This window comes from Leiobunum rupestre, chromosome 10 (genome assembly GCF_980474605.1).
Source record: "Leiobunum rupestre chromosome 10, qqLeiRupe1.1.hap1, whole genome shotgun sequence".
In the NCBI taxonomy this organism is placed as follows: Eukaryota; Metazoa; Arthropoda; class Arachnida; order Opiliones; family Sclerosomatidae; genus Leiobunum; species Leiobunum rupestre.
The window spans coordinates 23186602-23202683 of record NC_143393.1 but is presented as its reverse complement, the minus strand read 5'-3'; the positions used below and the strand labels follow the sequence as shown (position 1 = coordinate 23202683).

At 36.2% G+C, this 16082-nt stretch overlaps 1 protein-coding gene across 5 annotated transcripts in view; it reads right to left on the bottom strand.

Annotated features, from left to right (window-relative positions):
* The window catches only part of sei (potassium voltage-gated channel seizure), a 203455-nt gene that overhangs the window by 142913 nt on the left and 44460 nt on the right, over positions 1-16082 (bottom strand). The window contains exon 1 of one of the 5 annotated variants that reach the window (XM_090160402.1): positions 6498-6881. The exons of the other annotated variants lie outside the window; for them this stretch is intronic. Coding sequence (XP_090016528.1) covers positions 6498-6525 — 28 coding nt within the window. The 5' untranslated portion in view covers positions 6526-6881. Of the gene's footprint in view, positions 1-6497; positions 6882-16082 lie in introns of those variants that run through there. 5 annotated transcript variants of the gene reach the window in all.

Genomic DNA, 16082 nt, shown 5'->3' with positions numbered 1-16082 from the left:
TTCCAGGAATTCCAGGTTTTCCAGGTACCGTGGCAACGCTGTAAAAAGAAGCTACACTAGCTCCACATCGGCGATTGTAAATTACAAGTTAGTGCACGGTTTTGAACGTTATTAAAGGAACATGAAGTTGACTTTGGCGTGTAAGGAGCAATTTCATTATTATTAAGGCCTGCAAATATCATAGTTTTTGGTATATCTCCTACAAACTCAATAGTGCCTATTTTAAGGACTTTTAAGAACTGCCCAAAATTCTCCAAAATTAGGATAAGATTGGGTGGCGGAGTGGTTAGGAGTTTGGGCCTCGCAGCAAGAGGACCCGTGTTCGAGCCCAGCTTGTGTCACTGGGTGAATGCTCGGAACAGCTCCTTCCGCGTTAAGTTGCCGGTTCACTCCGCAATGGTTAATGTTCCCACTTTCAATAAAATAATTGTTGAGTTAACGGTAAAAGTGAGTGTAGGTAGCTGTTTACTGGCGTCACGTGGCCTAAAGAGCTCCTGATTTAAAGGCCTTAAATGTCGCTCGATGACTAGGGCCTAAGGTAGTGCCTTGCTAATTGTTATTATATCCATTTTTAAAAAATTTAGTTGTCAAAACTAATTTTAGCGCTACCCAAAATGACTTCCAGACTGAAAATAATTAGTTGGAAATCAACTTTTATCATAAGAGTAAAATACGAAGCAATTTTACCAGAAGTAAATGAACCGAAGTTATCAAAATAGCGCTCAGAATCGGAGGGCGTTTTCCTTATGAAAATGATGAGAAAATCGAGTCAAATAAAAGCTAATTTCCATCCCCGTCTTTTGACGCGATAAATTGCAATTTGGAATTGTGGGTATGGTTTCATAAAAACCAAAACATTTTATTTCGGCCTAGGAACGCGCAAAATTTCAAATTCGTGGCCAAAATGTAACTTCATAAGGAAAACGCCTCCAACATGGGGAGTATAGCAGTCTGATAACTTCGGTTCATTTACTTTTGATTTTACTGAAGCTAAATACGAAGGAAATGTAAATTTTAATATTGGACCCCAAAAATTTATTTACATTTAAATTATCTAAAATCTGATTTGTGTTAGTTGTACCTATTGAGTAAACTACCTTTAACAGAACTATCCAAATATCTTCACGTATTTATTGAAAGTAAGGTACTTCTGGGACCAAATCCCAATTTTGCGGTGGTTCAGGGACCTTGAAGCAGCCAACTACGGGAGTTTTAGGTACTTTAGAAGCCTAGTGAGAGCCCTGATAAAATATCAGACTATTTTTAGTAAGCCTTTGTACAAACAACAAAAAATGAGACCGTATTTCATCGAAGACCATTTTTTCACATCGAAGAAAGTATAAGTGGCGAACTATACGAGAGACACGTATACTATATAAACTCTTTCCTTTGAGATGGTCTTTCCTAAGAAGTAAGTCCACAATCTTTTCGGTCCTAACGAGCGGGTTCGATCTCTACACACATGACAAAAAAGGGACCAAAGAACCCAAAGAGTGGAATTTTCGGGAGCTAACGGCTCTTCAATGACTGTTCGCATTCGGAATCGCGGCAGAAGCAACACGGCTGGGATGTTTCAGCGATCAGTGCCGTGTCTACCACCGCTCATCAGAGTGACTTCAATTGGCTTGTTTCTTCACCGAGCCAATAGCCCAATTCGATCCGTTGGTTAAATCGTTCGGAAATTTAAAAGATTTGGGAAAATAAAACGCTCGGGTAATAGAAGGTATTTAAGGTCCGTTAGTTTGGCCGCTGGTCACGTAATCAGCTTTGGTCTCGACAACGGTTCTTACGAAATTTTCTAATCTAAGATCCGCGACTTCTCTATACGTTATCTTTGATCTTTTTAATTGGTATAGTTGTACAAAAATATCAAATCTTATGTTATTCATTTTTTTGGAATTTTACTATGAGTGGAAAACTGGGTGACGAAATAAAATGGAAGACTTTTCAGAAAATTAATAAAATACAAGACTTTTTATGAAATTAATTAAATCTGACTGATCCTTGACTGTTTACGAAATTATTCAAATCCCGGAATATTCCTTGACTTTTTACGTAATTATTCAAATCCCGGAATATTCCTTGACTTTTTACGTAATTATTCAAATCCCGGAATATTACTTGACTTTTTACGTAATTATTCAAATCCCGGAATATTCCTCGACTTTTTACGTAATTATTCAAATCCCGGAATATTCCTTGACTTTTTACGTAATTATTCAAATCCCGGAATATTCCTTGACTTTTTACGTAATTATTCAAATCCCGGAATATTCCTTGACGTTTTACGTAATTATTCAAATCCCGGAATATTCCATGACTTCTTACGTAATTATTCAAACACCCGAATCATCCTTGACTTTTTACGTAATTATTCAAATACCCGAGTCATCCTTGACTTTTTACGAAATTATTCAAACACCTGACTCAAACTTGACTTTTTACGAAATTATTCAAATACCTGACTCATCCTTGACTTTTTACGAAATTATTCAAATACCCGAGTCATCCTTGACTTTTTATGAAATTATTCAAATACCCGAGTCATCCTTGACTTTTTACGAAATTATTCAAATACCTGACTCATCCTTGACTTTTTTCGAAATTATTCAAATACCCGAGTCATCCTTGACTTTTTACGAAATTATTCATATACCTGACTCATCCTTGACTTTTTACGAAATTATTCAAATACCCGATTCATCCTTGACTTTTTACGAAATTATTCAAATACCCGAGTCATCCTTGATATTTTACGAAATTATTCAAATACCCGAGTCTTCCTTGACTTTTTACGAAATTATACAAATACCCGAGTCATCCTTGATATTTTACGAAATTATTCAAATACCTGACTCATCCTTGGCTTTTTACGAAATTATTCAAACACCTGACTCATCCTTGACTTTTTACGAAATTATTCAAATACCCGAGTCATCCTTGACATTTTACGAAATTATTCAAATACCCGAGTCTTCCTTGACTTTTTACGAAATTATTCAAATACCCGTGTCATCCTTGACTTTTACGAAATTATTCAAATACCTGACTCATCCTTGACTTTTTACGAAATAATTTAAACACCCGACTTCATCCTTGACTTTTTACGAAATTATTCAAATACCTGACTCATCCTTGACTTTTTACGAAATAATTTAAACACCCGACTTCATCCTTGACTTTTTACGAAATAATTCAAATACCTGACTCAAACTTGACTTCTTACGAAATAATTTAAATCCCTGAGTCATCCCTGACTTAACCCATAGGTCTTCCCTCCATTTTTTAGACTGACCCAGGTTCCATACGAACCGTGTCCGAATCCCAAATGGGAATATTTTAAGTGTCCCTAATTTGGTAATGTTTCTCCGCAGTTTGATTAAAGAGAGTGCCATTCCATATACTGAATTAATGCTGTGTATGGAAATTGACAGCGGTTGAATGTAGTCGCTTAAGTTTTGGAAAAGTGTTTCCCTCAATGCACCTCTGTCTCAACAACGAGAACATGCAATTCTAATTACACAAAGACAATTCCATCTTGTTAGTTAAAGAACAAATATTTTTAAATTTTGAAAATAAATTTATAATTATTATATTTTTAATTAAATTTCTTAATGGTCTGTAATAGAAAACATTGTACGCTATCTGAAAGCCAAAGTCAAGTGTGAATTTTTATAACATTATAACATTATAAAATGTCGTATCTCATGGTATCATAAGTAACATAATAACAATAAGAATGACAATTAACGAGATTTACAACCAAACTGATTTTCATAGTTATAGCGTAATCAAGATGTTTTCTGAACACAGAGCCCTCTAGTGTGTGAAATACGCGAGACTTCCGCCATGCCGAATATCTGGTTTCCGATAGATAGGCGGAACATTAGGCTAAAATGATAAAAATTAAAAACGTTTTTCTCGGCGCCAGGAACTCATGTTTTTTATCACGCGTGATTCGCACGCGGGCTTCAAAACAAAGCCAAAGCCCCTCGCGACTCCAGAACGTGCTCTCCGATATTAGGCTTAAAGTTTTATCAAAATGTAGTCATCCAAAACGGTAAGTCGCGAGTCCAAGCCACAGCTTGAAGAGAGTATCAGTGCCGAAAAAAGGTTCAGTTCGAAAATTAGCATTAAAGCAATAGGAAGTGTCATACTTATTGTTATTATGTTACTTATGGTAAGACTGACGTATTAAAAGTTAAGAGGAACCACCTCCGAGATTCGTATCTTTTGTTTTTCTCGAAGACCTATTGGTACGAGCTATTTGTAAGTTTTAAAATGTCTTCAAATTTGATTCGGGTTTAGCTTTTTTAACCTTTTTCATTATGGGCAATTTTACTTATTCGCGTATTTTATCACTATTTGCAATGCAATCCATAGCCGTGGTTAAATGGACTATTCGTACATATTTTTATCTACCACTCTCCCCCATTTCGGCTTTCCGTGGCTACACAACGCTTTTGAAAAATTTTTAATGTTTAGGCTTAGTTTATCTTTTCGGTGTAACAGTCGCGAGCCAGATTTCCCGCACGGTACTGACGAGTCCCAAATAGGACGAAACCGGTCTACCGTTAGAAATTCTGGTTATTTTATTTCATTTAGTTTCTTACTCTTAAGATCCATTTGGTCCGCGATTCGCGTCGTTTAGTTTGCTCGAAGATCTACGAGCTATTTGTAAGTTTTTAAATTTCTTCAAATTTGTTTAGGGTTTAGCTTTTTATCCTTTTTTATTATGGACTATTCTATTTATTCGCGTATTTTACCACTCTTTGACGTATTAAAAGGTTATTAAAGATATTAAAAAATTAAATTGGAATATAAAACTATTAATTTTTTTCGAATATGTATTTTAGACTTTATCCCGAATAGTTTGGCCACAAAACTGGTTTTACGAGGAAAACATTACGTAACAATACAAGCCTATTATTTCCCTGCTATTCCCTCAAGGTCAATAAAACGGTTTATGGATATCCTGCGAGGTCTCTAGTTGACGACAGGGCCTCGTTATATATCAGTGTAGGCTTTGGTCAATTTCTAGCCTTCACTCGTCAGTCCATCAACGGATAAACCAAAGAGTGGAAAGTAACGCGGGTTACCTATACGATCCTCTTACGACACGCCTGCCACAAAATACCCGACTTTATCGATTTAGATGACAAGGAGAAACAACAGTGAATACGATTATTTTTATATCATATTCAATATGATTGCATAGCCGACTTTAGAAGTCAACCCAAAATCCGCGAAATAATGAGTTTAAAAATGATTTTTTTCGTGATTAAAATTAGGTAAAATACGAACAAACGTTTTAAAAATAGCAACCATTCATAAACAAAATGAATTTTTGGGTTCGAAGGGAAATTTTTTTGTGATTTAAATTAGGTAAAATACGAAAAAATTGTTTAAAAATTTCAACCATTTATAAACAGAATGAATTTTTTGGTTGGAAGTGAAAAATTAGATTTTTTTTGTGATTAAAATTAGGTAAAATACGAAAAAATTATTTAAAAATTTCAACTATTTATAAACAGAATGAATTTTTGGGTTCAAAGTGAAAACATGGATTTTTTTGTGATTTAAATTAGGTAAAATACGAAAAAATTGTTTAAAAATTGCAACCATTTATAAGCAGAATTAAACTTTTAGTTCTATTCATTTATCTCAAAAGCTAACTTAATTGTTGTATCGATACGATTCAGCTTTGACCATTTTGTAAAATGACCATAAACTACAAAAATATTTTTAACCGTAGGCGCTTTTGAAAATAGGGTACTTTAAATAACGATTTTATGGTAGTTTTTATTAAAAATGGGGACTTACAAAATTGTGTCTAAATAAAAACTTAACCATTTCAAAAAGATAATAAATTAATTCATAACGATAAGAGTGCCACCCCGTCTAAGGGTGACACCCGTTGTGGTCCGCATCTCCCTAGTAACGCTATTGAGCTGTTAGGAGGCCAAAATTCAGCTGGCCCGTGCAGCCTGGAGGGGGCCCTCGTTTAGCTTAGTATCTTTCTCAGAGTATCTTCTCGAAAGAAAGGCACACGGGGGCCCCGGAAGTATACTTTTTTTCCGGGACCCGGCCGTGCTGCCTGAAGGGGCCCTCGTTTACGCGAGCTTAGTATTTTCTAATGAGTTAATTCTCGAAAGAAAGGCACTCGGGGGCCCCGGAAGTATACTTTTTTCCGGGGCCCACCCGTGCAGCCTGAAGGGGCCCTCGTTTAGGCGAGCTTAGTATCTTTCTCAGAGTTTCTTCGCGAAAGAAAGGCACACGGGGGCCCCGGAAGTATACTTTTTCCCGGGGCCCGCCCGTGCAGCCTGAAAGGGCCCTAGTTTACGCGAGCTTAGTATCTTTCTCAGAGTTTCTTCGCGAAAGAAAGGCACTCGGGGCCCCGGAAGTATACTTTTTTCCGGGGCCGAAGCCCGCTCTCGCCGGCCGTGCCTGGTAAAAATTAAATAAAAAGACGAAACAAATAGCAGTAAGGGGCTCACCAATTTTTCGCTTGGGCTTGAGCAGCATATCTTTGAACTTGAATCTCGCCACAACTGCGGATTGGGTGGAGGGCCGGCGAAAAATCGGGACCTCCTTGACACGAAAGAAAATAATCCGAAACTCGGCGCGCGACTACCCTACTGAAAAAGTCCCGAAAAATGCGGTTCCTCCGCTACGAAGGTGGGACTTCTCCAATCGCGGGCCGACGAGGCATTTTTTGGCTGGAGGTCAGTGTTTGGATCCCGTTAGCACGCCGCGCTATTTCCCTTCGCCTTTGTTAATCCCGGCGGGCGGGCCTCGGCTTTCGCTGTAACCGGAGAAGTCGCCGTTGTCATGGAAACTAATATCCCATTTCAGAGAGAGAGAGCGCGCGCGGCGAGAGGGTAAAATTTTCGAAGAGGCACTAAAACTACTCGGTGGTTCCGCGCGATCCCGGCGAGTGAGTGGGTCCGCCAAAACGGACGAAGAAACGGCGCTCGTCACAGCTTAGAGCGGCCGCCGACGAGGGGGAAGAGGATCTTGGCGTCGAGCCCGTTACCGACCCCCTCCGACCCCTCCTCCCCCATCCCATTAAGGCCTCGAGGCGACTGACTTTAAAGCTACACAATGGTACAACGTCGAACCCGGGGTGTCTCTCTGATCCACGGTTAATTCCGAACGGAACTCCAACGGTCATTGGATTTATAAGCGGAAATCGAGTTTGGGCGTCTGTTTATGTAACAATGGCTTTGATACGGGAATGTATTTGTAAGCTCGGAGGTTACGATAACATATCGGAAAAACGCTCAGTAGAAACTGTTATAAACTTTACGTTATAACGTCGTTTTCATTAGAGCTTAAGGGCAGGTTTTCACAAGGATAAAAACACTATAGGATGGCGAGTGACGACGCAAAAATATCATATTAAGCTTGGTTTCCACTATCTCTAGTCCTAATGTATTTATATTTACGAGCGTTAAAACATTTGTACGTCCCAAAGTTGAGTGACGTTTCGTGCGCTAGTGGAAACCAAGCTTAGTTTCCACTAGGGCGCGTTGTAATGGTAATTTCTTTTACATGCGAAAAATTGAAAAGCTTTGCAGGTACACGCTCTAGTGGAAACCAAGCGACGATGCATAAATATCGTTCTAGGCCTAACGGGGATTCTGAGCGAAGGCGCAAAAATATCGTACTAGGCCTAACGGGGATTCTGAGCGAAGACGCAAAAATATCGTACTAGGCCTAACGAGGATTTTCAGTGACGACGCAAAAATATCGTACTAAGCCTAACGGGGATTCTGAGCGAAAACGCAAAAATATCGTACTAGGCCTAACGGGGATTCTGAGCGAAGACGCAAAAATATCGTTCTAGGCCTAACTGGGATTTTGAGCGACGACGCATACATATCGTACTAGGCCTAACGGGGATTTTTAGCAACAACGCAAAAATATCGTTCTGGGCTTAACGAGGATTTTGAGCGACGACACAAAAATATCGTACTGGGCCTAACGGGGATTTTGAACGATGACGCAAAAATATCGTACTAGGCCTAACGGGGATTTTGAGCGACGAAGCATAAAGATCGTACTAGGCAGTGCAAACCAGCTTTAAGGGAGGACGATGGAGCAGACGACGTTATGACGAGTCTTTGCAAGATTAGGAGAAGGATATTTAAATTAAAAAACTACAAATTACATTTCACGTACGTAGGTTATTCTAAGCAAATAACAACATTCCCGTAACGGTCGCCAAAACGACGTAACTCGAATTACAAGGTCTTATTTTGATGAAGCACTTGTCTCCACAAGTGACAATTTCCTTTTCTCTTTCAAATATATAAATCAATATTAGGTATGAAAAATTCTCTCGAAAAACAGTTAAGTCGTTTTTGCTTTCAGGGGACGTGATAGAAGCAGAGACAGTGAGTCCATAACGATACATACAAAAACAGTCACAAATCAACTTAAAAATAAACGACCCTCATAAAACTGTAGGGTTAAAAAATTATCCGACGTAAGAAAACATTTCAGATATTTCTTTTAAACAGTAGCTTCTTGGGTGAGGGGAGGGGGGAGCGGAAAGGGTTCGATATACGGCAAAGCGGCGGCAGACAGGGTGGATATTTCCTGAAAATTAAATGGTCACGTGGTCAACTACGACGAGAGGGGGGTTCAGTGATTATACTGTAACGACCCCTACGCTACTACTACCACTTCAGGGTAGTGCCGACAGTTTGTACAAGTCCAACAAGGGAGTTGAAGCCTTACAGAGGAGCGCTATCACACGACTTCGGACCAGAAAAAATCTATCAGCCTCAGGTGGGTACCTAATTACTTTTAACGGAATGAAACATACCAGAAGGTTAGTATATTTTATATTATATTACAGGGTGATTGCTCAAAATCCATAAAAAGTAAGATTTAAAATTTCAAATTATTAATTTTATGTGGTGGGAAAGCGATATTATTTTTAAAATTAATAATTTTTGGGAAAAAAACAAATTTCTTAAAATTATAATATTAAAAAATTTGTTGACTAATTTTTGATATATTAAAAGCCCGTTGTCTATAGAGGATAGTCCAAAATTTAAGAAATTTTTTTAAAGTTCAATTAATTATTAATGTACCCTGTAAATGTCGAAATTCTAACTTCCTAACTTTATGGAGAAAATGAACACCCAGTATACCGCATGAAATCAATGCGGGGAAGAGAGTGAGAAAGAGTTAGGAGAAGTAGCATTGTGCATTGCGGATGTAATCGAACCTGAATCCCTAAAGCCTTTTTTTCCCACCAGGGGAATATTTGGCTTAATTGGATGTTTTTCTCATTATTATACCTCGCAGCATAGATTTAATTGAAAACGACCGAATATTTTTTTAATTCAACAAATGAATTAATACTGAACGTAATATTTTCATATAGAACATTTAAAAATTTAGTTTAAAGGACAGATAAAAGTGTTTAAAATTGGGGTAGTAATTTAAAATTTCCATTTCATACTCAAATTAAATCTATACAATAGTACATTACCACATCAAAATATAGAATTTAATTTCAACGTTTATCTACCGTCTAATGCAACTCCGTAACCACACACCATTAATGAGGCAAAATAAAATACTACGCGTCTGAAGTTGCGAAGAGCGAATGGACCAAACGATCATAATCGAACGAAATCTAGAAAAAAAGATCGGTTTTTCCCATAGTTTGGAAAAATCGAAAACGAAATGCGAGGGTGAACAAAAGATGGCGCTGGCAGCGCATCTTCAATGGCGCATGTCAGCTTGGCAGAGGGCCGATCCAAAAGACGCTATTGCCGTACTATAATTCCCCCCATAAAGTATCACAGATGTACTCGGGAAATGGGGAGAATGGCTCGAATAATGATTTTTGGTCTAGTGTGACGAAAAGGGTATTGATCGAAACTCGCTCCAGAGGCGACACCAACGGCCAATGCTCACACTAATTGGGTTAAGGGTCGAGAATATTACGTTATCAAAATATGGATGATTTTAATGGATTGAGATAGAACAATGCTCTTTATACAGGGTGGAAGCCTCAGTCGTGGTCCAGCCTCGGTACTTCTCCGAGTGCAACAGAGTGCTGCGGATGGAACACTTCTACAGGCGCTGGTAGGCCAAAAATAGACCATTGGGAGAATTGGATGCCTCAGCCGTGGTCCAGCCTCGGTACTTTTCCTAGTCTAAAAATATACCAATGGAAGAATTAGAAGCGTATCTTCCAAATGCTTTTTCGGGTGATTGGATAAAGATGCGCTTCTAATTATGCCATTAGTCTATTTTTGGCCTACCAGCGCCTTTAGTAGTGTTCGACCCGCAGCACTCTGGTGTACTAGGAGATGTACCGAGGCTGGACCACGGCTGAGGCTTCCACCCTTTATAATTGATTGAGTCGACGTAGATGGGAAAATACCCTTTTACGATTGACATCCGCACATTTGAGAAGTTAAACACTTTTCATTTCATTACAGACAGCTCCTAAAAAATATCACTTATATTTAAAATAAAGTAGAAAATTAGATTAAAAAATGTTTGCTTTATGGAAGATGAAAAATAGGCCAAAACGCCTGTAGAAAGGTTCCAACAGCTTCGCACGTATGCTATGTTGGAGAGTCTACATTTAGGGGTTAGATGTGTTGGACGTTACCGAGCTACGGGATCTAAATAGTATCTGCTGGTATAAACTATCAGATAAGGTTTCCTTTTTCTCGGAATTAAATTATATAAAACGGGGAGAAGACATGATTAAATTTTCACTGGACCGAAAAAGTTGAGAATTTTGTAACAAAAGTTTTAACACTATTTAACCTTTCTATTTTTCCTTTTTGTGAAATTATAATCTTGAGAAAGAAATTCAAATATTTGCATTCTTTTAAAGTAACAAAAATATCAGATAAGCCTTTTCTGCAACCAAATGAAGCATTACCAAATTAATCTAAAATATTTATTTTATATCGAGCAATATTTTGTGAATATAACTAAACATAAATTAAAATATAAGACAATTCCATTACAAAGAAAGAATCAAATTTCAATTCTTCAGAGGCCTTCATATTATCTCCAATATTTAAGGTAACAAAATAAACAATATAGGCATAAACATAAATATTATTTTCAGATTATATTCCCTGATTTTAAAGCCAGAATTAGACAAATTTACATATCTTGCTTTTATCAGAAGTTAATGACTTTACTTCAACCAAAAAGAGAGAATTACTATGTTGAGAAAATCACGCTCGAAGAGCAAGCTTCTACGAAAGTTTGAGTGTGAAGAAATTCAATTTAAAAATCCTCTCGGAAATAGGGCCTACAAAATTTAAATTTATTGAATTTTTCCAAACCATTTACAAATTATTAAAATCCTCGAGACCAATTTAAATTAGTAGAATTTTTCCAAACCTTTTACAAATTATTAAAATCCTTGAGAAAAATTTTAATTCGTTGAATTTTTCCAAGCCTTTTACAAATTATTAAAATCCTCAAGACAAATTTAAATTCGTTAAATTTTTCCAAGCCTTTTACAAATTATTAAAATCCTCAAGACAAATTTAAATTCGTTGAATTTTTCCAAACCTTTTACAAACTTTTAAAATCCACGAGATAAATTTAAATTCGTAGAATATTTCTTAACTTAAGTAACACAAATTCCCTGACTTTCACATTTTTCCTGATTTAAGTCGCAAAATTAAAATATTACGTATAACAATAAAACAAATATGAATGGTACATCGTGCAATATTTAACGAATGAGAAGAGTTGAGAGGAATTTTAGTGTTTTTGCTCTATATAGGCGACTAATTAGATAACCGGAAATAACAAAGCCATCATACATTGAGTTATTTCGCTACGGGAGATTAACAGCGAATCATTGGAGAGAGAGAGAGAGAAACTGCGCGCCATTCCATGATCGGGAGTAATGGAGCGAAAACAAATCCTCGAGAGATCGCGGAGCCGGAAAAGGCCTCGTTGCCATGGCGAGGAAGGACTCCGATCCCGGGAAGCTGGCGCCCTCTATGATCCGGCTAAGACACTACTAGGCCACCAATGACGCGATAGATTGGCTCCAATTACAGTGTGACGAAAATATTTTTATAGTAATTTCGAAATGATGACGATTCGAAATCGGGCAACGTCATAGCTTTGGTGACGTCAGCCTACGTCAGGCCTTGGTTGAAATGAGAACTCTTAAATATTGACTTTGTTACTTTTTTAATTTTAAAAATACGTCGACAAAAATCAGTATTTTAATGGATACATTTTTAAAATTTGCAATAAATAGGTTTCAAAGCATGTCTAATACTATTAAATAGTAGTTAAAGTTAATTAACATTTAATTTATTTTTAGAATTTATCATCGATGCCTCAATCGGATTGGAAGAGATGCATTATTTGTTTGAAAATCAATAAATTAAAATAATAAGAAAAAATGCGAACAAAAATTAAAACATCGATTAATTTTTGTTAAAAAGTGAAAAAAAAAGTGTCAATGAACTATGTTACATCAAAGACAATATAAACCTTGTACCCTAGATTCGAAATCACAGCCTCCCGCGTACTCAATAGCGTTTACCCACCTACTGCCGAAACTCCGAAAAAAATTAGCTCCATAGTAACCATGGTAACCAACTATAGATAACATCACGGTCAACTTTGATGACGCGCTACTCGCGCAACAGAGCGTCATCGAAGTTGGCAGCGACAGATAGAGTCCGATTTTTCGGAAGTCCAGTGCCGGAAGTGGGTAAACGCTTCGTTACAAAACCGTCAAACGAAAAGCCCTCAGAATTCGAATTTAAGCTAAGGAGTTCTATATTTTCTTTGGTTACATCACACATCCAAATACTTTACATAAAATAATAGAAACTTTTCACCTGAACGGTATGCAACAAGTGTTTCCTTTTAACCAAGTAGTTTTTTTTTGACATATTAAGGCTTAGCAAAAACACGACGTTCTGTTTTCAGTTGAAAAGTTTCCATTATTCCAACAAGCACAAAATTAACAGTATAGCTTGCAGGTCCTGGCTCTCGGACATATTACTTCTGGGCAATTTCCTTGAAGGTGTTTTATTGAAGCGCCTATTTGCTATATTTTATCTAAATTATTTATATGTGTGAAATTTATCGAAGCCTTTGCACGAAAGCGTTCGGCAAGATTCTACGTCACGTTGAATAACCATGGACAAATTAATAGCTCAGAGCCCCCACTCAAATCTACAATTTTTTATAGGAAAAATAGGATTATATTTCTAAAAATATAGAACTTTATAGGACTATTTTTACAAAATTATAGGATATTATAGGACTATATATGCTATTTAATTTAAAAACACAATCTATATTTAGAGAAATAAATCTTCGATTTTCACTTAAAAAATAGAAACTATTTAACCATTTTATCACAAACATATACTAGTAGCTAACCGTGTTAACAATAACAAAAGTATAGACTAGAAAGACTCGCTAAAGGAATTTATCCTATAGCTAAATCTAGCAATTTAACTGAGTGGTGGGATTTTAAATGGGCAAAATATCAAAATTATGGGATTTTATAGGACTTTTGGGGGATTTTGATTAAAAAAATAGGATGTTAGAGGACATTTTTTAATATATAGGATTTTATAGCAATTATAGGACCTCTGGGGGCCCTGATAGCTTTGCTTAGGGGCGATTCTCTTGTTTTGAAATGAAATGTACCTGTTCCCCTCACCACCTAGCGGCAAGTCGCGGTAATCGGAAATTATGATTATATTATATCGCGGTTTACGGCACGTGTTTCCCTTTAAATATTATAAATTAAATTAAATTTTGAAAAACGCAATAATTAGAATAAAAGTTATAATATTTTAATTTATTATAAAAAAATGTAATGATTAAATAAAAGTAAAAAAGTTGTAGCATAACTATCAAACCGCGTAGTATAACCGAAAGACGATAGATGGCGCCACATCCAATTTCAGTTTGTATCAAAAATGGGGGAGCAATTGAGGGTCGAAATTCTTCAAATTCGAAACATTCGGAAGAAACCGCGTTTGCGACTTTGCGTAGGAATATTACTGGACAGAATCGTACCTAAGCAAACCTATGTAAAAACGGTCTCAACGAAAATATTTTTTGACCAAACGGTTTATTGAACGCAACCAAGATCGTAAATTTTGCCACTATTGGTAAATACAGATGGTGGATAAAATATTCGATTTTGAACGGTTCCTTCCTGGTTTGGGGGAAAACGTCGGGCGCAGGAAAAATTAACGACGCGCTCCGGGTCGAAAGGGTTCCAATACCCCCCCCCCCCTCGATGGAAGTCTCATTATCGATTAGAAATGCCCCCCTGTTCCGAAATAAAGCTGACGACAAGAATCAATATCAAAACAAAAACATTTTCATCTTTCCTCTTCGCCGGCGCACTTTTAATGGGGAGAGGGAAGACCCCGCGATTCAATTGACCATACGAGAGGGAAATAGAGCCGTCTGGGGCCACACCCCCTCGGGTTGCCCTTATAGACGATGACCACCATTCATTTTAGTAACGGTGGGGCATCCCAGGATGATGGATTATTAGGGATGCTCCAGAAATACGAAATTTTAACACAGAACTAATATGAATTTATACCCGAAGAATATAAATATATTAAAATTATGCTATCGTTGACATAAGTATGGCTATTGATAAATTGCGTACATTCATATACCCTGTTATAGGTTATCATAAGTTTATTATTAGTAATCGCGTAAGTGTGTCTATTTTGCACGTGTTAAATTGTTATTGAGAGCGTTTTCTAGAATGACTAGCTTAATAAATGAATGTTATTTGCCTCAGAAGCGACTAATCGTAGCAAAGGTTCCCAATTTCATTACGTCATTTAGTTGATGGTTAGGCGTAGAATTCAGGGTTTTAGGTAATTTAAGTTAGGTTAAGTGGAAACTATCTGCGAATGTTTAGTATACGTTTTCTGCCACCAGGTGTTGTAAGGACTCCCTTCACATCACGCTGTATGGACAGAGTAACGCTCAAATAAATTGATTCTAAATAAACAAATTAAATACTAACATTTCTTACGTGTTTAGAAGTGTTGAAACTGTACTAAATATTATAAAAACAGAATATCGAAAACGATGGCTAGAGTGTGACGCCAATTTTAAATAGTTTTTATAAAATAATTGAAAGTATAAATTTAATTATTATTTTGTTAAAATAAACAAAACCAACCTCAGCTATTTCTCATAAAAAAAATTATTTTAAAATTTTAAAATTGTCAATATGTACGGTTTTGAGTTGGAAGTTTAAGTTTTATTAATTTTTAAACTAAATTAATTTTCATAAAACGTTGATCTGAAAAAAATCTAAAATACTTATCATAGTTTTATCTCCAAAAATATAGAATTATTCTATTGGTTGTTGAATTTTTGATTTTTCCAAACTTTAAATCGTTTTTTTATTGTTTTTTTTTGCGTTTTATGTATCTTTGTCGTGACAAATTGATTAACTCTGTAGGTGTAGCTGTAAAATAAAACACATTTTAATTTTAATTAAATTTCTAGTTAAAACTAAACATTGTTAGATAGCCTACTTTTGAAAAATACACAGGTGATTTAAATCGAGTGTTATTTGAAAAAAAAATAACTGATGATTAATTATTTCAACTAATTGAAATACTTTTAGAACGTAATGGCTTACGCCTGGTAACATTTCTACTTCAAATTTAAGATTTTGGACGGTAGATTCGTCATTTATAAACCATATGCTTGAATAAATAAATATACAGAAGTTATTAAAAATTCCATCAAACATCAAGAATAGATTGAGGCCACCGAGAATTAAGAAAAGTAGCATTGGGCTATGGTTCCGTGATCCATTTTACTATATTGGCAACGCCTACTTACAATTTCGTGGCGCCTTCTGTTGACTGAAAGGAGAACTAGTTAACTCGTGATTTTTTATTTTAAAATATTAAAGAATATATTAATATTAAGTATAAAATTTATTATGAATTTTAAACGGTATTATTAATTAATAGCGATTATTTTAAATATTAATTGCATCTTTAATCAGTAAAAATTAAAAGTCACAATGTTTGTTGCTTTTG